Below are 24016 nucleotides of genomic sequence, written 5' to 3' on the forward strand. Positions count from 1 at the left end.
AAAGAAAAAAAATTTATTAAATTCTCTGAATTATACTGCTTAAAAAAGTGTACATTCCTTATGTGAAGAGTACATACGATATTTAGTTTGACAATCTTAAATTTCTTATGCCCCAAATATGACGAGCAAATTTAAGCAATAACCGATCTGATGTGGAAAACAATTCAACAATAAATCTACCAGAAATGAGATCAGGGCCGAAGAACCTTTTTCGCGAGTCAACAAATGCTGGACATTCCCCAAGAAAGTGATAAAGAGTCTCAGGCTGCCGAAGATTACACACCTGGCAATACTCCTTGTCCGGATCCCTCTCCATCCACGGGACTCTATTTAAATTTAAGAGCTCCCCTTTGAGTTTAAACCACAAACTCAGATCAGATAAATTAAAACAAGTCACTGAGTTCAACCCGCAATGAGTACCGAAATCTTCCTTGTTTTCTATTAAAGCTCGATACAATAGATACTTATCAGAATTTTTAGCACGCTCAAGAGATTCTTTCCTATAAAAACGTGTTAAAGTGGAAATTAATGAGCCTAGTTGCTTTGACCATACGGATTTATCCTGGATTGATGAGTCAAAGTGTACACCATGCAATTGGGATAAACTAATCCACGAAGAAAACCATGATAATTTACGCCTAATTACTTCCATGGCCACTATCTTAGGCAAGCGATAGTCAGGTAATTCAAGCAAATTAAGACAATAACCTAAATTAAGTTTCAATGTGAAGAGAAAAACCGGATCTAGGGAAGTTTCGATGTGCAAAAGCCTGTGTTTAAGGAGAAAACTTACTTTTGAATTTAAATAAGTGGACGAATTATTTGAACACAATATCAAAGGTTTAAAAATATTGCCATATCTCCAGAAGTCTTAGATAGATAGTTTAAATTAATTGAGAGAATCTTTCAGCTTCTCGTTCTAATACATTTGGTAGGGAATGTTCAAAAATAAAAAAATCATAGTTTTGCACTAAACAATTAAGATTACTTATCATGACCGACAGAGTACTGGAAAATTGAGAGTCTAGTTTGTTTCCTTCCTTCACGATCATAAGACGGTGTATATCAATTATTGTGAAACATTATGTGCAGGTTCCTTGCAGTAACCTTTTTCTTTCAAATTTTAACATTCGCCTTTGCTATTGATGGTGATGCTGATGACAATGATGATGATGATGGTTTAAGCAAATGTGATGATGTAAAACCTATGAGTGACTTTGATTCGAACAAGGTATGTATTATTAAATAAAAGTTTAATAAAACAAAACATTTTCGAAATTAATACTTTGCTCAATTAAAGAAATCTAATTTTTTACTTGTATTATTAATTTTAAATTTAAATTTAGAAAACTGGCGTATAAAAATTAACCCAACTAAATCTAAATACATAGTCTTCACACTCAAACGTCAAACTCCACCACCTGTCTTCTTACATCATACACCTATCCCACCAGCCGACCATGTGCGGTACCTTGGAATGTACCTAGACAAGAGACTTACCTGGAACCCCCATACGAGACTTAAACGTACCGAACTAAGCAAACGATACAAACTTCTAGCCAGACTACTCGACAAACGCTCAAAACTCTCACTGCAGAACAAACGACGACCCTATACAGCTCTTCTCACACCAATTTGGATCTACGGACTTGAACTTTACGGAACAGCTAAAAAATCAAACATCAATAGACTGCAAACACTCCAATCTAAAATTCTCCGCCACATAATAGACGCTCCATTCTATGTTAGGAACCACACAATCCATACAGATCTCCAAATTCCACTCATCTCTGAACTTGCCAAAATCCGTTATAAAAATTTTCATCAAAATCTCTCATTTCATCCCAACCCTTTAGCTGCAAACCTGTCTACAACTACGCTACCCTCCAATCCTCGAAGACGGCTGAGGCGCCGTTGGCCCTGTGACCAACTGGGTGACTAATGGCGGCCATCACTGGATGGCCGTCATTCACGTTTGACACGTTAATTGTTTATACATTTATCGCATTTACCTATTGTACCCTGTGGGTACAGGTGTAAATTACAATAAAAGGATAAATAAAAAAAAATAAAAAAATTTAATCCGAAATCAAATTCCAAATTATAGTTCAATTTAAAATTGAGTTCTAAATATAGAACAATTATTCACTAATAGAGAGTTCATAGCTTCCAAAATTTGGAGATTTTCCCAGTGTTCTGTCCAGCAAGATCTGAGAGGAATTTTGGGCAATTGCTTGAGTGTAGTTTAATGTTTTAAACTTTATATCTCTCATATTAATAATAAATGACAATCGAGTTGGCAGAACTCTACACAGATGGAACTTTGAATGTGCTATGCGTAATTTACGAAGCTAATTATAAAATTCATACTGCCTTTTTTAATTGTACGTCAGTTATGAGCGAAACCCTGCGCTATGAAACCCATCTTGAACCATGTTGCATAATAGGAGAAAAGCAACTTTAAGTAACTAAATATAATTAACGCTGTCTGTACAAATCAAGCAACTTTAAGGGGGAAACAGTCTTTCAACTTCAAATATAAAAACAGAATTTTCAGTTTCTAAACTTAAAATATTTGTGCAATTAATTTATCTTTATTTTCTGGGTTAGATAGAAATGTTTCAAATTTTTATGCAGAAATTATTTAGATCACTTTTGAGTTTCAATTAGTCACAAAATCAATCTTGTCTATCAATATTGGAGAACACAGTATTTTTATTTCCGCTATCAGCAAGCCTTACGACAGATGCAACATTTGCTTGTGAACTTTCTCCAAGAGAAATAATTTACTTGAACAGCAACAATTCATTTTATAATAGTTAATTGTTATAGAGACAAAAACGAAGAGAAGAACACACTCTGAATAATAATTAACTCACAAGCTTATAGAGACAAAAAATACTTCTATAAACAATAGTCTGAATCTAGAGTTCACATAAAAAGTAATGAGTAAACTAGATAAAATATTTAAATGAGCAAAGTTGATACGTTCACAGACATACTCCATAAGCTTACTAACCTTAAGCATAATCTAAAAAAATGTTAATAGGTTAGCAAGTATATTCATACCTTAAATTACTAAAACATAACTGTACTACTAATACACTCATTTTCTTCGGTATGAGTGAATCTATCTGAACACTATCACCATAATACATAATTATATGTTATATTTTATTATAAATATAAGAAACAACCCGTCTAATGCACTGATTTTGTTTCATAGTATTTCAAAAAGCTAAAACATCTGTACGTGACTCATGCAAAGGGCGGCGGTCGCTTGGGAGTATGTCTGAAATTTCATACAAGCAAAGACTCCAGTGGCACCATAGGCTACAATTATGAATTCAATGGAAATGGGTAACTATTTCATTTCTCTTAATGAGAATACAATTTTTAGAACGCAATAAATAAAAAAAAGAAGAAATATTCTAAGAACACACCTTAATTCAGTGCAGAGAGTAGAATAGTTCTATTTTAAATTTGAAAAAGTAGAATTACTGTGAGCAAATTGGTGATTAACGATTTGTATAAAGTGTTATTGTTATTTAAGATTTTTACAGCTATGCATCAGTAGAACATGGAATGGCGGCTTGAAGAGAATGTGATTTAAACATGTGAACGGCGGACAACCAATAATTGGTAGCCGAGATAGTCAGGCATCCGATGTCCTGAGACCAACGACGCTTTAGATATCTTGGCTGGTTAAAGAGAGCTAAGTGTCTTAGAGGAAGAGATTATTTTTTGGAAAGGAATGGGGGAGTAGGATGCTTCTAAACCGGATATACGTAAAGGGAATTTAGAGATCGGTGTTTTGTTAATGCTGTATAATAATCATGCTTAATAATTTCCTTAATTAATTATTTTGCAAAGAAATACCATTGTATCAACAAAAACTGTGGTCATTATAAAATTTGTCTTATAGAAAACCGGCAGAATGGATAAAAGCCTACACAGCGAACTGTACTGGCACCGAAGATAGTGGACAAAAAGGAAAATTCTCTTTCAGTTGCACTCAAAAATTTGGTAAGTAATTAATTCACTAAACAGGATCTCACATTGAAATTTGCCGAAGTAAGGTATAAATTAAATAAAACAATACTCAATTAAAATAGAATGTGTTTTACATTATGTTACAATACAAATATTTGCATTGATTTATGGTAATTATTCAAGGGTTTGGATTTTCGTCTGACCACCAAGCTAACCCCTTATATTGCAGAATTAGTAAATCAAATAAACTTATGAAAAGTTAAGCACTTAATTGATTATGAATTCAGGTTCGTTTTACTTAGAGAGTGTAAACAAAATGCTAAAAAAGCTACTTTAAAGTATTAAACTGTAATAGGGAAAGCTCTGAGTGTGGATTCAAGAAACTGATTAGATCATCGCAAGGTAGAGCTGGCTAGCGATCACCTACCTTAACATCTACTTAACAAAATCTTAAAGTTTAAAAAGTTAAGCGTAGGAGTTGATTAAACGACAAATAATCATGTTCCCAACATTTCATTCATAGTTCAGTTCTTAATTTGAGTCATTTAGAGAAACGTTCGAAAAAGCTTATGAGTTTTATTCAACTTTTTAACCCACTTTTACTGAAGTAGTTTCTCTTACAACTATTGGGGCTTTCTAAGTACTTTAATTTCTGCTTTAAAAAATGTTTTAATGGATCCCACCGTAATTTTATAACAATTGATATTTAATTGTTACATAAATTAAATATATTTTGATTTTAGTTAATTTTTGTTATTTTTTCATAAATATTTAATAATTTTGCATTTAAATTTGAAAATAACCACTAACTAGTAACTACTTCCTAGCCTTACAGGATTTATATGAATTTTTACAATATATATAAAGTGAATATTTAGATTTAGACCTAGAGAGCATCAAGAAAGATTTACTAAAAGAGGCTACATCAGAGGAGGAAAAAGCTGAAGTTGAGAAGGGGATAAAAAATACGGGTGAAGGCGACCATAAAGATGAATTCCCACAAAATGTGACAGTACTTTCCACAGACTATGAGAAATATGCCTTAATTCATAGTTGTGCTGATATGAAAATAGAAAACAAAACATATTTAGTAGGTAAGAAACTATTAGTATTTCAGCTATGATTATAAGTTTACTACCAACATTAGGTGAACAAACCAATAGATAATCCTTATACCTAAATTGAAGGAAATCTTAATTAAAGAAATACATGGTAACTTTTATAAAATTCAAAGTTCTTACGATCACAGATCGGTTTCACAGTAAGTGTTTCAAATAGTGAGTTTTTATTAATTATTTCTTTCCTAAATGCCTTCTCTTCGAATTATTTTCCTTAAGAAACAAGAACTTCTTGAATCTGAAACTTGAACACGTTTGTGTACACTGCTTATCTACAGGCAGTGCTCTTCCTCTACAGACAACACCCTCCATTATTTGGCAGTTTGAAACAATTTTATTCATTGATGTAGAACTTTGCTAAAGAAAATCTAAAATAATTTTGCACTTTAGTAGATTATCGCACAATAACCCCCTAGCCCACTATGAGAGCTTGAATCGCCCCCTTGTAGGACTGGTTAGGAACTAGGTTAGCTACCTCTGAATTTGACCAATCCCTTTACTTCATTATTATAAACGTAAAACGATAATTTTGAGGGAAGAATACACGAAAAGTGTGTTGGCAAGTAATTTTATTTTCATTTATATTTTTCAAGAGTTAAAGTCAAAGAATAAAAAACAAAAAATTTTGAAACTGGTTTTGAAATTTTCTCGGAGGATGCCTTCAACTTCGAGAAAATTGTATTCATTGAAGAAAACTTTAACAGAATACTGGGCATCTATTTTTATTCACTTTGAAGGTCTTATTTTCCAGAATTTGAAGGCATCCTCCGAGAATACGTTAAAAATTTGATTATTCAGTAAACACTGTGAAGCTGAAAATAGTTCTGACATATTTCAACTGTAGCTTTTCGTTCATTTTGCAAGATTTTTTTTTTTCTGCTGGTACAATAAACCTCTTCGATTAGAAGTTTATTCGCATTGAAGTTAAATAAGCTGGCTGTCGCTATGATTTTGCCATTGCTACTTAACTGCCTTCAACATTCTACCTCTAACTTTTCTTCCGCTCTAAAAAAAACTCCTTATTTAAGGAAGGGAACAATTCAGCCATTGGTTATCGGGACTATCTTGCAGAGAAACCGGGTTCGGGTTCACACGCCTGCCACTTGTTTTTTTTTTCGAGAAGTGTCTTACTATTCACTGACCTGAGTTCTCAGATGTGACTTAAAAACGTTGTCTAAGTATATTCATTCAAAAACCCGTCAGAAGTTATTCATGATAAACTTAGAATAGATTAGGAAAAAAAAATTACTGCAATGAGTAGAATAGAATTTGAATACGTAAAACATAGAAAAACTACCATCTCCTGAGCAGTGAATTTCTGTCCTATAGGCCACCTATGTAAATCACTGAATGTCCTGAAAATGATTGCTACTTTTATTTATTTGATTTTATTTAACCCTTTCCGGACCGAATTATTATACAGAAAAAAATGGAAAAAAAAAAAATGCAGACAAAAATGTAAAAATCACGACTTGTGCTGCCTCAACAGACATGAAAGAAAACTAAAATGATGCCAATTGTATCATTTAGTCAAAATTAATCATGAAATAATACATTTTAAACTAGTGATGCCACTTGGCATCATCGAACTGGAAAGGGTTAACCCAATTATTTAATACAATACAAATAAAGATTTATTTGATACTCTTCTAGTAATATTTGACCTAATTCTTTTACCGGCTACTCCCATGGCTTTTAATAAATTTTAAAAGTCAATTATTATTTTTTTTTTCAGATAATTATGTAGTATTTAACGTAAATAAGGATGCTAAACTTCCTGAAGGGGCGAAACAAAAATTTAAGGAATATAAGTGGGAGGAAGACAAGTTTGCTACTCGGGAAATTTGCAATAATAAAGAAGAGATAAAAAAATAAGTATAAACAGAGCAAAAAGCTATGTACATATTTTATTTTAAATAAAGCAACATTTTAAGAAAGAACCATATTGTGATTTATTTCTTGCTGGGAAACTCTCATTTGAAAAACTGGCGTTTTAGATAATAAAGCAACTGAGTATATTATTGTAATATAATGAAAATATGGTCATTATAATGAAATTTCATCACAGCTGGGATAGAATTAAATCTGACTTCCCACGCAGAGATCCCAAGTTCAAATGCAGCTGCTGGACCTCAGGTTTTTATTTCACTGCTCACTGTCCGGCGATTGTCAATATTGTCTGTTACGAGAGAATACTGTCCGGAAGCCGGCGGAGTGGAAGGCTCCGGGTGGCAATGACTTTAGATGCTGCGTGCTTCAAGCTACAATTAGAAAAATATCAAATAAATAGGAACAATAAAAAGAAAAATTACCCCTGTTTTTAGTAGAGAGAGAGAGAAACATAATGTTTAATGCAGAAATTGACACTATTTTTGGAGGTGTTTATATTAATATTGTTATGTTAGAGAAGAGAGATTAGCAGAGTGGTTAGCTCACTGGATTCCCATGCGGAGATCCCGGGTTCATTCGAATCCATTATATTTTCTATTGCTAATAGTCTCCTGCAGCGCTCGGTGTGTAAATGATAAAATTTCCTTCTTTTTAAATAAAAGACAAATCAAATAGATAATAAGAAAATAGTGGCCTAAAATAGGCGCAAAAAAGGCATTTTTAGACATTCTTTTTCTTCTGGTAAACCTGTTTTGTAATTAACGTTACGTCTAAACGCTACCGAACTTCATGAATGAGGTGTCAGTCGTTACTAAATTTTAACCAGATATGGCTTTTGGAATTCTAGAAGTTGTACATCTAATGGGATGAGATTTAGGCCAGCATAAAGGTCTGTGATATCTGATAAATCCTTGAAAAAAAATATTTTAATTTAGTTAAATGATATCAATATTTATAAAATTTCCAAAAGTACAATGGATTTGTAATGTGTAAGTAATATCTTCTGTAAGGATTCATGAAAACATCGTTTAAAAGCGAAATTAAAGTACATACTTAAAAAACCCAATCGCAGTAAGAGAAATTATTTGAGAAAAATTGTACACAAATTTAAATAAAGTATTTAAGCTTTCTTAAAGTCCCTAACGAGCTGAAATTACTAGCTGAAGTATGAATGAAATGATGGGTATTTGATGATTGGTGTACCCTCTGTTGTTTAATGAAATCTGTAAGTTTTTGTTAAGGTGTTTAATCCTTAATATCATGAATTTTTTTTTCTTAGACTTTCCCTGATTCAGCTGAAACAGATCATTATTTAATCATTCTTTCAGACTAGAGACATATAAAAACATTACTTGAAATTAAGGCAGCAGTAAAAGCCTTTGACATTTTTGTATTTTCCTATTTGATTTATTACAATATAAATATAAGAAGTGATGAGCGTTAAATGCTGAAAATATAATCATAATAATAAAGTCTATTACCATCAACCAAATTAGAGGTCGAGGATGGAGGAAGATGCACATACCAGAACTGGGGATGTTCTGGTTGCAACCGTTCATCCAGATCAGTCATTTAATTGATTAAAATAATCAATTTTGTTAATGACTTTCTTCAGTAGAAAAGTGCTATATTTGTCTGATACAATTTACAAAGAATTAAACTGTGAACGATATTTTGTTAAGATATATAAATATTTATTTATGAGTACAGGTGTGTTATTGTTGAAATTGTTGTTCCTAAGTGCCAAGAATTTAAACATTATTGTGTGTAGTTGGAAAATAGATTCGCAAACTTTGTAAAAATGAAAATTGCACCAGTAATGTTTGTTTTATTTATTATTCAAACAGGTGTGCCAGAAATTTAACTTTTCTGCGTTATCAGAATTCAGAATATTTTAGGTTTAATTTAGTAAATTAATTTACTAAAGATTTGAAGTGATCGGCATGCATTGAATTTTCACTGAAAACGTGTGAACGCTAGGATTACAAAAGAGAAATAGGAGAATGTTATTGTTTGTGCCAATATCTGTCCTGGTCTAGAAGTTCCAAAGAACTTCTATCGCAAAACAAGATTGTGACGCAACTTCACTAAAACAAATTATCAAGATAAAATGATTTTAGATCTACATATGTGCTATTGGTATAAAGTTAAAAGAAATCGTACAAACAATTTTCAAGAAAAATTATTTTTGTAAAATGGATTGATTTTATCTACAATCTTACATATAGGGGTTTTTTTAAAGGCATCTTAACCAAAAATCAAGTCAGAACTATTTACGATTTTTTTTTCAAGTTTTGCTCATCAAGGACACAGTGATTGAGGTTCTTGAGCATCGACATAATATACAAAATTATAGGAAAGTCAGTGAGCAAAGAAAAAAAGTTCGCTCATGAGCCGTTCTGAGTTCAGTGTAAGATAATTTGGTTTGAGAGTAATTTCAAGGTTGCCAAGGAAACCTGTACTCAATCTCTCTTTTGTTTCCTCTATTTCTTAAGCAGATCCATTTATTGTTTCCCATGAGCTGGCTTCTCCCTTTTCACTTGGCGAGCTTCTTCGTGTTCTCTCTCTCTTTAAAAACAATACAGCACCAGGGCCTGATATGAATTTTACAAAAATGTAACTTCCGCCTTTATTGACTTTAGTCTCTTAGCCTTTTTTAATTAAATTTATAAAAGTGGCAATCCTCTTTTATCATTTAGTAAATCTATAATATTCTCTCTCGACAAACAAGGAAATATCAATGAGGTATCCAACTACAGGGGCATCTCATGTTTAAACACTCTAGCTAAAATATTCACGTCATTGTTGCTCAGTAGGTTGGAACAATTTGTGTTACACAATAATTTGTTGAGCGAATGCCAGGCCGGGTTTAGGCGCGGTTATTCCGCTGTCGATAATATTTTCATTTTAACTGGCTTAATATACCTTAAACTCTCTGAAAGTGGTAGGAAAATTTATTATTTCTTCCTCGATTTGAAGGCAGCTTCGTAGATCATTCTTCTCTTTTTTAAAAAATTGTTCAACCTGGGTATTTCCTCTAAATTTCTGATTTGTTTAAAAAAATTATATTTCTCAGCTTTATCCTCAGTTCGTGGTAGAGATGGAATCTCTGAATATTTCCGGGTGGGTTCAGGAGTTAGACAGGGATGTCTTTTATGCCCTATTCTCTTCTCTCTGTTTGTAGACGACCTTCCTTCTATCCTAAGAAGGTGGCGTTACAATAGGTGGCACTAAGATCAAAATATTGCTTTACGCGGACGATCTGGTTCTTATAACCGATAACCCATTAAGTCTCCAAAGAAATATTAATATCTTAGCAAATTACTTTGACCAATGGAATTTACTAGTAAATCTTAAGAAGTCAAAGATAATGATTTTTCGTAAGGGAGGCAGACTTGCGGCATCTGAGAAGTGGTTTTTATAAAGGCGAAAGAATTAAGATAGTAAACCGGTACAAGTACCTGGGTGTAACGTTAACTCCCCGCCTTTCCCATATCCCCCATCTTGAAGAAAGAGTCTCCTCGGCTAAACTCGGTCTAAACAGAGTCAGGTCCAAATTTATTACAAATAACAATATCCAATTAAACGCTAAAATTCAAGTTTTTAACAGTGTCTCACGCGTAGTTGTTTGCTATGGTTACTAAGTTTGGGGTTTCCAATCTTATGACATCTTAAAAAAATTTCACAGATTTTTTATAAAGAAGTTGTATGGTTTGGCACACCTTCATACATGATAGCCATAGAGACTGAGTTGCCGCCTTTAGAATCCTGTACCCTTCATTTGCACTTAAAATATTTAATTAAAGTTCTATCTTTACCTGATCACCGTCTATCTAAAATTGTTGCCCTCCAGGTTATTAGAAATAAAGTTTATTGGCTGACTATCACCAGGTGTTACCAATATAATTTTCATTGCTATTTAGTTGCCCCTTCTGATTGCCCTAAACAGCTTCTGCAAATTCCAGATGTCATTAATAAGTCTCGTCTGGTGGAGACTGTAAATTGTGCAGTAGTATCCGAACGGTTTTTATTGTATAGAGTTTTGATTGCAGATCATCGGGAAAAGGTTACGGTCTTCTTCTCCGAGAACCTAAACTACTCGGAACTTCGCTGGCTATTTAAGCTGAAGGGAGAGCTACTATACTTGGAACTGTAGACCTTGGCTTGACAGGAATCCCAACATTGAAATGTGTTCTCTCTGTAACTTCAATACCCGCTAAGAGCTATACCATTTTCTGGGAAAGTGTCCTCTATTAGCAGAATTTCGGGTTCTTTATTTCGGTAAGCGAACTCTTTGCAAGGGATGAAATTGTTGCTTTTTTATCCGGGCAAGTAAATCCTCGCCAATTGATTCGCTTAGCTCGACATGCTTGGAGAGTTAGGTACATCTGGATGATCACAGATTCTTCTTAGAATTTATTATCATATATATTTCATTTATTTATTGTATTATTTATTTTGGTATTTATTTTTATTTTTAATTTTTTTAGGTTTAGTTTTCTTTGTTTTATTAAGAATGCTAGTTTTTCATTTATAGTAAACTCTGGCAGATGGCTGCATGTAACCATGCCTATATACTTATTTCTAAAAAAATAATGTATATACTTTTTAATATTAAAAATAATGTATATACTTTTTAATATTAAAAATAATGTATATACTTTATTATTATTATTATTATTATATTGTTCTTACAGCTTACTGTCCAATGATACATCAGACACTGTCTGGAGGCCATCAGAGCACAACAAAAACTACTGGCGCCAACAATACAAACAACAGTTATACATGATATTTTTATGAATTTTTTTCCTTCTAATTAAAATCCGTATTTATAATTATTACTCATAAAAATTATGAGTGGGGGATTTAGTATGAGTAGGCTGTTCCGGAATAAATTTAGTTTATATATCTCACCTCGCTAACATGAACACGTAAGTAAAACAGCTGCTTTCTTTTCTTTTGATGACTATTTAGTTAAACTCATTACACATGTTTGCGATGATGAAATGATGATGGTTGAATGAAGCCAGACCAACTTCAAATGAAACCCCTTTTGGCTCCCTAGAAAATCGCAGAATATTCGAAAGGAACGAAGGTCTTGTTACAGATGTTATTGTTTGTATCTAGGAATTCAGGATGAACATTTTAAAGGTTTACCAATTTGGACCAAAATATTATTGCCATTTCATTAGTTGCAACTGGTCGAAATGGCAGATTTCAAAGATTTCTATTTTTTAGTTTTTTCAGCTATGGTGGGTAACACATACACAAAGAGGAAATATTCTATCTCACTGTAACAGTAGCCCTCAAAGCCTGTGTTTAAGGTGAAAATTCTCTTTTGACCTTAAATAATTGGACGAATTATTTGAATTATTTGAAAGTTACACAATATCAAAAGTTTAAATATATATCATATCTCCAGATCGTTTTAAGTAGATATTTTTAATTATTTGAGAGAATCTTTCTGCTTTCGTGTAATCATTTTCGTAGGGAACGTTCAAAAATTTAAAAAATAAAAAATACGTAATTACGCAGTAAACAATTTAAATTACTTATCATGACGACAAGGTACTGGAAAATTGAGAGTCTATTTCGTTTCCTTCCTTCACGAACATAAGACGTTGTATATCAATTATTGTGAAACATTTTGTGCAGGTTCCTTGCAGTAACCTTTTTCTTTCGAATTTTAACATTCGCATTTGCTATTGGTGGTGGTCCTACTGACAGTGGTAATGATTTTACCAAATGTGATGATGTACGACCTATGAGTGGCTTTAATTCGAAGGAGGTACGTGTTATTAAATAAAAGTTTAATAAAACAAAACATTGTTCAAAATTAATACTTTGCTCAATTAAAGAAGTCTAATTTTTTACTTTTATTCTTAATTTTAATTCTAATCCCAAATCTAATTCCAAATTATAGTTCAATTTAAAATTTAATACTAAATGTAGAACAATTATTCTCTAATAGAGAGTTCATAGCTTCCAAAATTTTGTGATTTCCCAATGTACTTTTCAGCAAGATCTGAGAGGAATTTTGGGCAATTGCTTGAGTGTAGTATAATATATTAAACTTTATATCTCTTATATTAATTATAAATGATAATCGAGTTGGCAGAACTCTACACAGATGGGACTTTGAATTTGCTATGAGTAATTTACGAAGCTAATTGTAAAATTCATACTGCCTATTTCAATTGCACATCAGTTATGAGCGAAACCCTGCGCTACCTTCAGCCCAACTTGGCCCATGTTGCATAGTAAAAGAAAAGCAACTATAGTAACTAAATATGATTAACACTGTCTGTACAAATCAAGCAACACATTAAGGGGGAGCAGCCTAAGGTCTTCTACCATCGACTTGTTCCCGACCAAATACCCTAAAACTAGCCACCTAGAGCATCTGTTATATGTTGGATAAATGTTTTTTCTACAAAGAAAAGAAAGGATTAGTTATGAGACGTCTTTCATAGAGTTTTCTCCTTAGACCACAGCCCGATAATCCAAACTGATCGAAACGGTTGGGTGTTTGCTCATCCAAAACACTACATAGTGACACACAAATCTCTGATTGGAAAATAAGCGGTGGACCAACTGTTTCTCGTATCCATTCGCCACAATTCGGTAGACTCATTTCCGTAATGATGGTTCCATTTCAATGAATCCAAATCCATAACGAATCAATAGAAGGAATAAAAATCAACGAGTGCGTTTTTGGGACTTAAATCTAACTTTAGTAAGTTCGTGACCAAGATTTTGTCCTATCGCCAATAAAAAGTATAAATTTATCTTCCTTCTGTAGAGGAACATTAGTAATTCTAAACGTATTATTATAAAAGTGTTGAGATGGGTTTTAAATTTGACAAATAATTAAGTCTTTCAACTTCAAATATAAAAACAGAATATTCATTTTCTAAACTTAAAATATTTGTGCAATTAATTTATCTTTATTTTCTGGGTTAGGTAAAAATGTTTCAAATTTTTATGCAGAAATTATTTAGATCACTTCTGTGTTTCATTTAGTCACAAAATCAATCTTGTCTGTCAATATTGGAGAACATTATTTCCACAATCAGCATGCCTTACGACAGATGTAACATTTGTTTGTGAACTTTTTCTCCAAGAGAAATAGTTTACTTGAACAGCCATCATTCATTTTATAATAGTTAATTATTTATGAGAGACACAAAAAACGAAGAGAAGAACACACTCTGAATAGAAATTAACTCTTAAATAATAATTAAAAAAATACTTCTATTAAACAATAATATGAAACTAGAGTTCACATAAAAAATAATGAGTAACTAAGTAAAATATTTAAATGAAATGCAAAGTTGATACGTTCACAGACAGACTCCATAAGCTTACCTATCTTACGGGGAATAAAAGAAAATTAAAGAGCAACAGTGCGATAAATAAGAGCTTACAAAGCTTAAGCATAATTTACAAAATGTTAGTAGATTAAGAAATATATTCATACCTTAAATTACTAATACATAATATATAACTAATACATATATTTTTTTCGGTTTTGTGTATCTATCTGAACTCTATCGCGTAATACCTCATTTTATTGTAAATATAAGATCAACCCGTTTAATGTACTGATTTTGTTTCATAGTATTTTAAAAAGCTAAAACATCTGTACACGACGCATGCAAGGTACGGCGGTCGCTTGGGTGTATGTCGAGAATTTCATGTAAGCAAAGACTTCAGTGGCACCATAAGATACAATTTTGAATTCAATGGAAATGGGTAAATATGAATACAATTTTAGAACGCACTAAAAAAAATGAAGTATTGTAAGAACATACCTTAATTCAGTGCAGAGAGTAGAATTTTTCAATTTTAATTTTGAAAAAGTAGAATTACTGAGAGCAAATTGGTGATTAACGATTTATAACAATTGTTATTGTTATTTAAGATTTTTAAAGCTATGCATCAGTAGAACATCGAATGGCGGCTTGAAGAGAACGTGGTTTAAACATGTGAACGGCGGTCAATCAATGATTGGTATCCGAGATAGTCCATTAAGACATTAATGAGTGCGACTTCTTTTCTGACATCCGGCGTCAGGCATCCGATGGCCTGAGACCAACGACGCTTTAAAAGATTATTTCTGAAATAGACATAAAACTTAACAGTCATCCTGATTACCCGTAACGAACAATGCTGTGAAATACACAAGTTGGTCTTTCAAATTGTTACTCTCCATAATCCTTCTATATAATTTCTTAAGATAGTTTTTATTAATATTAGTCTATCTATGGCAGTAACTTATCTTAGATTAGTCAAGGCCTGTACTTAAATGTATCATTACAATCTTTTCTTAAGTTCTTCCAGACTTTAGATATGACATTCATTGTAGGAGGGATTTCAGTATCAAACATCCAATGTTAGATTTGCCAATAGCAACTTAAGAGTTGTTAGTACTTAGTAATAATTATAGTTTCGGAACTTCAACTATATTAGAAAAGTACAGGTCATTTTTGATTTCTTTGTTACTTTTAACAATAAAGATAATTTATATCTCGAGATCCAGAAAGCTTATCATCAGATCACCGATCATTTCTCCAATACTCAACCTTAGACACAACCGTTAACAGATAATTATTAATAATAATTATTATATTAACATTATAAAAATTGTTTTACAGAAAACACGATTTAGGGATAAATAGCTATGTAACGAACTGTACTGGCACCGAAGATACTACACGAAAAGGAAAATTCTCTTTCAGTTGCATTCAAAAATATGGTAAGTAATTAGTTCACCAGACAGGACCTCATATTGAAATTTGCCGAAGGAAGGAAAAAATGGAATATAAACTATTCAATTAAAATAGAATGTGTTTTAAATTACGTTGCAATACAAATATTTACATTGATTTATGGTAATTATTTTCGTCTGACCAACAAGCTAACCCCTTATTTTGCAGAAATAGAAAATTAAATGAACTTGTTATGAAATATAAAGCACTTAATTGATTATGAATACAAGTTCGCCTTAATTTAGTGAAATGAAAATGAGAGGTCAATGCTAAAAAATGTAATAGGGAGAGCTCTGAGTGTGGATTCAAGAAACTGATTAGATCATCGCAAGGTAGAGCTGGCTAGCGATCACCTACCTTAACATCTCATTAACAAAATCTTAAAGTTTAAAAAGTTAAGTGTAGGGTTGATTAAACGGCAAATAATCATGTTCTCAACATTTCTTTCAAACTTCAGTTCTTAATTTCAGTCATATAGAAACGTTTGAAAAACCTTATGAGTTTTATTCAACTTTTTAACCCACTTTTTCTGAAGTAGTTTCTCTTACAACTATTGGGGCTTTCTAAGAACTATAATTTCGGTTTTAAAAAATGTTTTGATGAATCCCACCGAAGATGTACTTTTATAAATTTTATAACAATTGATAATTTTTATATAAATTCAATATATTTTGATTTAGTTAATACATATTATCTTTTCATAAATATTTAATAATTTGGCATTTAAATTTGAAAATTTAACTACTTCCTAGCTTTACAGAATTTATATAAATATTTTCAATATATATAAAGTAAATTTTTAGATTTAGACCTAGATTACATGAAGGAACAATTACTAAAAGACGCTAACACAGACCAGAAAAAAGCTGAAGTTGAGGAGATTATAAAAAAGATGAGGGAAGGCGACAATAAAGAAGATTTCACACTAAAAGTGACAGTACTTTCCACAGACTATGAGAAATATACTTTAATTCATAGATGTGGCGAGACTTTACAAGACAACCAAAAAAATTTTGTAGGTAAGAAACTATAATTATTTCAGCAATGATTATAAGTTTACTGCCAACATCAGGGAAACAAAACAATAGAGAAACTTCATTAAAGAAATAAATGGTAACTTTTATAAAATTAAAAGTTCTTAGAATCACGGATTGGTTTCACAACAGGTGGTTCGAATATTGAGTTTTTATTAATTATTTCTTTTCTAAATGCCTTCCCTTCGAATTATTTTCCTTAAGAAACAAGTACATCTTGAATCTGAAACTTGAACACTAAATAGAGCACTGCTGCTCTACACAGGCAGTGTTCTCCCTCTACAGACATCACCCTCCATCATTTGGCAATTTGAGACAATGTTATTCATTGATGTAGAACTTTGATACAACAAATCTAAAGGCTTATACCTGGGACTTCGACTTGTAAGTCCACACTCCACTAACTAGGCAAGTGATAGTCCTACCGCCCACGTTCGTATCTTCATTGATGGTAAAATTTTCTTACCGCCCGCCGGATCAACAGTAACTTAATTAAATAAAACTTCAAAGTTCTCGTAATTTTTGAGAGGAGATTTAGTAAAAATATTTTATTTATACTTTGCGTATGTTTATAGTATATAGAAAGTTGGACTCGTATTGGTTAGTGGTTATGAAAGGTGAATTTATGAATGGGAGATCCCAATTTGAAATCCAGGGCGTAGCTTCTATTCATTTGTTAGAAAAAAGGTTAATAGTAAAGTGTGCACTTTTGCCTAACACCAAATTTGGTGGTTGGATGTTAAGCCTCGTATGAAAAATAGGCGATTGCTTTATCGTACTTACTTTTTTGGTACACAGAAAATTTCATTTGATGGTGCATTTTAGCAAAACCATCGATACAGCTTAAATTAAGACCTTACTTCATCAGGATCTACAGGATCATTTTTGCAGTAAGTGGTCGATTGCAAATTATGTAAAATTTTGCACTTTAGTATATCGCAGAAAACCCCCTAGCCCACTATGAGAGCTTGAATCGTTTCCTAGTAGGCCTGATTAGGAACGAGGTTAACTACCCCTGAATTTGACCAATCCCTTTTCCTCTTTATCATTATAAACGTAAAACGATAATTTGGAGGGAAGAATACCCGAAAGTATGTTGGCAAGTAATTTTATTTTTATTTTAATTTTTCGAGTGTTAAAGTCAAAGAATACAAAAAATTGGTTTTCGCCTTCATGACAATTTTATCCATTGAAGTAAAACTTTAAGAGAATACTGTGTATCTATTTTTATGCACTTTGAAGTACTTATTTTCTAGAATTGGCCAATAAATTCTAAAAAGAATACGTTAAAAGAGTTGATAATGAGGAAGGTTCAGTAATCACTATGAAGCTAAAAATAGTTCTGATATATTTTAACTACAGCTTTTGCGAACATTTTGGACCATTTTTTAAATTTTTTCTGCTGGAACAATAAACCTCTTCGTTCAGAAGATCATTCGTATGAACTAACTAACGTACTAACTGCTGGCTGTCGCTATGATTTTGCCATTGCAAGTTATCTGCCTTCAACATTCTATCTCTAACTTTTCTTCTCTCCTCATTTAAGGAAAGGAACAATTCAGCCATTGGTTATCTGGACTACCTTGCAGAGATACCAGGTTCACGTCTACAAGCCTGCCAATTGTTTTTTCTTACAAGAAGCGTCTTACTATTCAGTGACCTGAGTTCTCAGATGTTGACTTAAATCCATTCAAAAACTCTTCAGAAGCTGATGATTCATGACTAACTTAGAGTTTATTAAAAAAAATACAACTATGAATGGAATAGAATTCGAATATGTAAAGCTTAGAAAAGCAACCATCTCCTGAGCAGTGAATTTCTGTTCAATGTGTCGCGTATATTACTTAACTATATCACTGATGTCCTGAAAGTGATTGCTAAGATTGGTTTAATCCAATTCCTATTACTCTTCTAGTGCTATTTAACCTAATTAATTTTACTGGCTACTCCCATGGCTTTCAATGACTTTTAAAAGCTTATTATTATTTATTTTTTCAGATAATTATGTGGTATTGAACGTACAAGAGGGTGCTGGACTTCCTAATGCGGCGAAACAAAAATTTAAAGAATATAAATGGGAGGAAAACACGTTTGTTACTCGGGAAATGTGTAAAAATGCAGGGTCAAAGAAAAAAGTATAAACAGTGCAAAAAGCTTTGTATTTTATCTTAAATAAACCAACATTAAACACAATATTGTGATTTATTTCTTGATGCGAAACTCTCAGTTGAAAAACTGTCGTTTTAGATAATAAAGCAACTGAGTATATTATTGTAATATAATGAAAATATTGTTATCATCATGAAATTTCATCGTAGCAGGGATAGAATTAAATCTGACTTCCCTCGCAGAGATCCCTGATTCAAATCCAGCTGCTGGTCCTTAGGTTTTTATTCGCTAGGAGCTTCTCAATGCTCACTGTCCGGTGATAGACGGTGTTGTCTGTTAGGAGAGAATACTGTCCGGAAGCCGGTGGAGCAAGACGCTCCAGGTGGCAATGACTTTAAATGCTTCCGTGGTTCAAGCTGTCAGATATAGACATGTGAACTATGCACTTTATATTCTTTTATATTTGTACGTTTTTTTTATATACTCACTGTATGCCACATAATGCTTTCCCAGTGGCAACACTGATTGTCTCGTTGGGGCGCTTTTTGGCTAACCCCTGTTTTTTTTGTATAATAGAAATATAGTTGAATATAGCCGACTGGCACGCTTCATGTATTTTGTGTATTTTTAATATATTTAACCCATTTATCCAATAGGTTATGGACCCAGTAATGCAAAAGTGATAAAGGTGAACTTTGATTGTTTTTCTTTGTGGTTAGATTCCTTGTTATTTACCGAAGTTTATTTTTTATCGGAAACATGGATTTCAAAGTGAACATTGGTAATCTGGAAGGAAAAGTCAACTGGGCTTCATGGAAGTACAAAGTACTTATCCTATTGAGGTCCGTTCCTAACGGAGAAGCAGTCATAAAAGGTGAATTAATAAAACCCGCCGAACTTCCACCTAATAGCACCGATCCACAAGTAAGTGAATACAACAAAATACTAGAAACATATATTAATGCAGACACTAAAGCAATGTTGATTTTAACGACAAACATGACAGAAGAAACCCTTACAAAAGTAATGAGATTCACTTCAGCTCGAGAAATATGGTTGGAGCTGCACAGACTCTATGAAGGGGTTACCGAGGACAAAACCTTTGATTTATGCATGCAATTTTTCACTTACAAATTTAATGCTGAAGATGACATGGCAAATCATTTGTCAAAAATTAAAAACATTTGGAACAACCTCAACATCCAGCTGTCAGAAGGTGTAGAAGTCAAAAATCTACCTGACATTCTACTTATCTGCAAAATTTTAGAGACACTACCTAACCAATACTTCGCGTTTAAGTCTAGCTGGCTTCTTATGCCAAAGAGCGAACGAACAGTTGAAAATCTGACTAGTCAGCTGTGCGCACATGAGAGAGCGTTATCAGGCGCGACGAATCACGCCAAGAGTTCGGACTCAGAAGAGGCCCTTGCTGTGTCAAAAGGTAAATATAAATCTAAATTTATCTGTCACTACTGTGGCAAGGGAGGACACGTTATAACGAGATGTCTCAAATGGAAAAAGGATGGCAGACCTCCCAAAGACAAGTCCTTACCCGCTTCCGTCAATAACATGGTATTACACGCCACCGACAGTGAGGTATTCTCTGCCGCATGTGACGAAGATAATTGGTTCGTAGACAACGGCGCCACAAACCATGTGAGCAATAATAAATCTTTATTCAAGTCCATAAAGGCATTCAATATCCCCCATAAGGTCAAAGGACTCTAAGAATTGGCGACAGGCCATGGATGTTGAAATGAAGGCGTTGAGAGACAACAATACCTGGGTGTTTCAGGATCTTCCTAAAGACAAGAAAGCTCTACCTTGCAAATGGACATATAAAATTAAACAGAACCCTGACGGAACTATTGAAAGATATAAAGCAAGACTAGTAGTCAAGGGATTTTCTCAACAGAAAGGGGTAAATTATAATGAAACATTTAGCCCCGTTGCAAAAATGAGCACAATAAGATCCATTAAGGGAAGGGATTAGCTATGAGGTTAGCATACTGGACTCCCACGCGGAGGTCCCGGGTTCGAATCCAGCAGCTGACCCTTAGATTTTCTCTTCCTAGGAGCTTCTTACAGCTCACTGTCCGGTGATGGACAGTGTTGTCTGTAACGAGAGAACACTGTCCGGAGGCCGGTAGTGCACTGGAAAAAGCTCCGGGCGCTAATGACCTCAGCTGTTGACGCGCAAAAAAAAAAAAAAAAAAAAAAAAAAATAAGATCCATTTTAAGTGTTGCTGCCAGCAAAAGGATGTCACTTGTTCAATTCGATATATCTACAGCCTTTCTCTATGGAGACCTTTACGAGGGCGAAGAGATTTATATTGAACAACCTGAAGGATACAATAACGGGACAAGCGAAGTTTGTAAACTTAAAAAGAGCTTGTATGGCTTGAAGCAATCGGCAAGATGTTGGTATAAGAGGTTCGTAGATTTCTTAAAGAAGTTAGGATTCACTTCAAGCAGTGCCGATCCCTATTTATTCACAAGAAAAAGGGGCGAAAATCAACTTTACATCGCTCTCTACGTCGACGATGGCCTTGTTGCCTCAACCAATAACATTGAATTGGACGACTTCCTAAAGGCTCTACAAACTGAATTTAAAGTAAGTCATAAGAATTTATCTTACTTTCTCGGACTGGAAATATCCCAAGAAAATAACGGTATGATCAAAATAGATCAAAAGAGCTACACAAGAAGAATCCTGAAAAGATTTGGAATGGACAACTGCAGGGCAGTGTCAACGCCGATCATCGATCCTTCACAAAATAGATCCGTACCAAAGGAAGATAATGGGTTTCCATATCGCCAGGCCGTGGGCGCACTGATGTACCTAATGGTCTCAACAAGACCGGATATTGCGTTCGCCGTGGGCGTTGCGTCGCGTGCACTGGAAAACCCAACTGCTGACGACATACTACGAGTCAAAAGAATATTCCGATACCTAAAAGGATCAGAGGAACTTGGAATTGTTTATAGACCGGAAGAAGATTCAAGTTTCCTTGAATGTTACAGTGACGCAGACCTTGGTGGAGACGCCGATACCGGACGTTCTACATCAGGTATTATATCCAAGTACGCCGGAGGAGCGATCTCATGGTCTAGTCAGAGACAGACAAGCGTCGCCATCTCCACTACTGAGGCGGAACTTGTGGCTGCGAGTGAGGCTGCACGCGAAATGGTTTGGCTGAGGAGACTTCTCGATGAGCTCGGCGGTCTTCGAATCACACCAAATCTGTACGTGGACAATGAGGCGGCTATAAAACTTGCGAAAAACCCGGAAATGCATCGACGTACCAAACATATACGTATAAGACATTTCTTTGTGAGAGAAGTCGTGGAAGAAGGAGCCATAAACATCCAACCGATATCAACAGAGAAACAGCTGGCAGATATGCTGACCAAGGCTCTCAACAAACCAAAGCTGTTGAATTTTGTGCGTGAGGGTGGGTTGCGGTAACCAAAGTGCATATTCAATGAGGGAGAGTGTCAGATATAGACATGTGAACTATGCACTTTATATTCTTTTATATTTGTACGTTTTTTTTATATACTCACTGTATACCACATAATGCTTTCCCAGTGGCAACACTGATTGTCTCGTTGGGGCGCTTTTTGGCTAACCCCTGTTTTTTTGTATAATAGAAATATAGTTGAATATAGCCGACTGGCACGCTTCATGTATTTTGTGTATTTTTAATATATTTAACCCATTTATCCAATACAAGCTGCCATTAGAAAAAGGTCAAATTAATGGTAACAATAAAAAGAAAAATAACTCCTGTTATTTAGTGGAAGAGTGATGTCACAACTCGCGCAAGTTAATTCTCTAGAAAAAAAAAACAATGTTTAATACAGAAATTGACAGAATTTTTGGAGGTAAGTTAATATTAATATTGTTAAATTAGAGGAATAGGATATTCTAACTTGTACGCTGGGATGAGGAGTGAAGACTGAAGAAAGATGTTCTTTCAAAGTATTTGGCCTTCTCATCATGGGATTTAGCCCAAGAATTGTCCGGGCGTCTTAGTGGGTGAGAAGTTTTTCTGTATTTGAGAATTCTCTTGGTTGTTGCCCTTAAAGAGTTGTCTTCAGTTGTGAGTGATTGTGTATAATCAGACAGTTCTCTAGTGAGTTGGTTGAACAGTCTTTTCTGAAAGGGATATCTGGTGCGATCCCAAAGAGCTCTTGCGCGACGTTTGCGCGTTATCTCTCAAATGAAGAGGTAGATTGAGAGGTAATGGTGCAGTTCTGTTAGGTGAAGTCCGTTGAGTAGAATGCCGTATACTTTGCTGAATAGCGGTAGTCAAGTATGCCGCGTTATAGTCTAGTAGTTGAGGAGTTTTTAAGGATGCATTTAAGTTCAGTTTTTCCACAAGAGTTGCTCGAAACATCCCAGTAGCAGTTTCGTTAATTGAAGAGCTTTAAAAGTACTAAGAAGATTATTTTATTTAAAATCACATGTATGTATGTATATTTAATTTTTTTCGTATAATTAAACATTTGTTTGAATTATTAATGAATAAAAGACAAATACAATAAATATTTGGCAGCTGTTGGTCTTTGTTTGTTCTGTATCTTAAGTTATTCACAAAATACCAGATTCATGTTTTATGACGCACTTTAGGAAGAGAATACAAGTAAAATTATTATTTTAAATTAAACACAAATCTACCAACACATAATATGTGAACATGTCCACAATTTATAGTGAAAATGATTTACATTAAATTGTTGCAATAGTTTTATCACCCTCACCAATTTGTGTAAACAATTTTTCGTTGTGGAATTGTTTTTGTTTTTTAAATCCTGAATTCTTGTATTCAGAAAGGGTGGTGGAGAGTTGGAACATTGGCAACTGACTTTGAGGGTGAACATTGTTAACATTGGCAACTAAATAGAAAGAAATTAACTTTTTTAAACTCCTAAGCTCTCTTATCTTCCAAAAAGTTAAGATGAGTTTCAGCGCTTATCAATTTTTATATGTATATAATGTGTTAGATTATTTTCTTTATATTATTATTCGTATTATTTTAAATATAAAACAGGGATAAGATTAGCTCATTAGTTAGCGTACTGGATTTTCTCG

The 24016-nt window shown here is 33.5% G+C and overlaps 2 protein-coding genes across 2 annotated transcripts; both read left to right on the plus strand.

Annotated features, from left to right (window-relative positions):
- Positions 1-1084: 1084 nt before the first annotated feature.
- Positions 1085-7043, plus strand: LOC141446598 (pallidipin-like). Its single transcript, XM_074113142.1, has 5 exons — positions 1085-1231; positions 3227-3360; positions 3926-4026; positions 4872-5087; positions 6847-7043. Exons 1-5 carry the CDS (start codon positions 1085-1087, stop codon positions 6984-6986), a joined length of 738 nt encoding a protein of 245 aa, XP_073969243.1. The 3' UTR covers positions 6987-7043.
- Positions 7044-11868: 4825 nt separating this feature from the next.
- Positions 11869-19011, plus strand: LOC141447327 (pallidipin-like). Its single transcript, XM_074114764.1, has 6 exons — positions 11869-11935; positions 12660-12792; positions 14626-14759; positions 15662-15762; positions 16579-16794; positions 18808-19011. The coding sequence occupies exons 1-6, from the start codon at positions 11928-11930 to the stop codon at positions 18948-18950; spliced, it is 735 nt and encodes a 244-aa protein (XP_073970865.1). The 5' UTR covers positions 11869-11927; the 3' UTR covers positions 18951-19011.
- Positions 19012-24016: the final 5005 nt, after the last annotated feature.

This window comes from Rhodnius prolixus, unplaced genomic scaffold (assembly GCF_049639745.1).
Source record: "Rhodnius prolixus isolate KJV_2025 unplaced genomic scaffold, Rpr scaffold_7, whole genome shotgun sequence".
In the NCBI taxonomy this organism is placed as follows: Eukaryota; Metazoa; Arthropoda; class Insecta; order Hemiptera; family Reduviidae; genus Rhodnius; species Rhodnius prolixus.

Coding starts and splice junctions, on each gene's coding strand:
- LOC141446598 (XM_074113142.1), top strand. CDS start 1,085: ATGTGCAGGTTCCTTGCAGTAACCTTTTTCTTTCAAATTTTAACATTC. Junction 3,361..3,925: donor TATGAATTCAATGGAAATGG/GTAACTATTTCA, acceptor TTTGTCTTATAG/AAAACCGGCAGAATGGATAA. Junction 5,088..6,846: donor AAACAAAACATATTTAGTAG/GTAAGAAACTAT, acceptor TTTTTTTTTCAG/ATAATTATGTAGTATTTAAC.
- LOC141447327 (XM_074114764.1), top strand. Junction 12,793..14,625: donor GTGGCTTTAATTCGAAGGAG/GTACGTGTTATT, acceptor TTTGTTTCATAG/TATTTTAAAAAGCTAAAACA. Junction 14,760..15,661: donor TTTGAATTCAATGGAAATGG/GTAAATATGAAT, acceptor ATTGTTTTACAG/AAAACACGATTTAGGGATAA.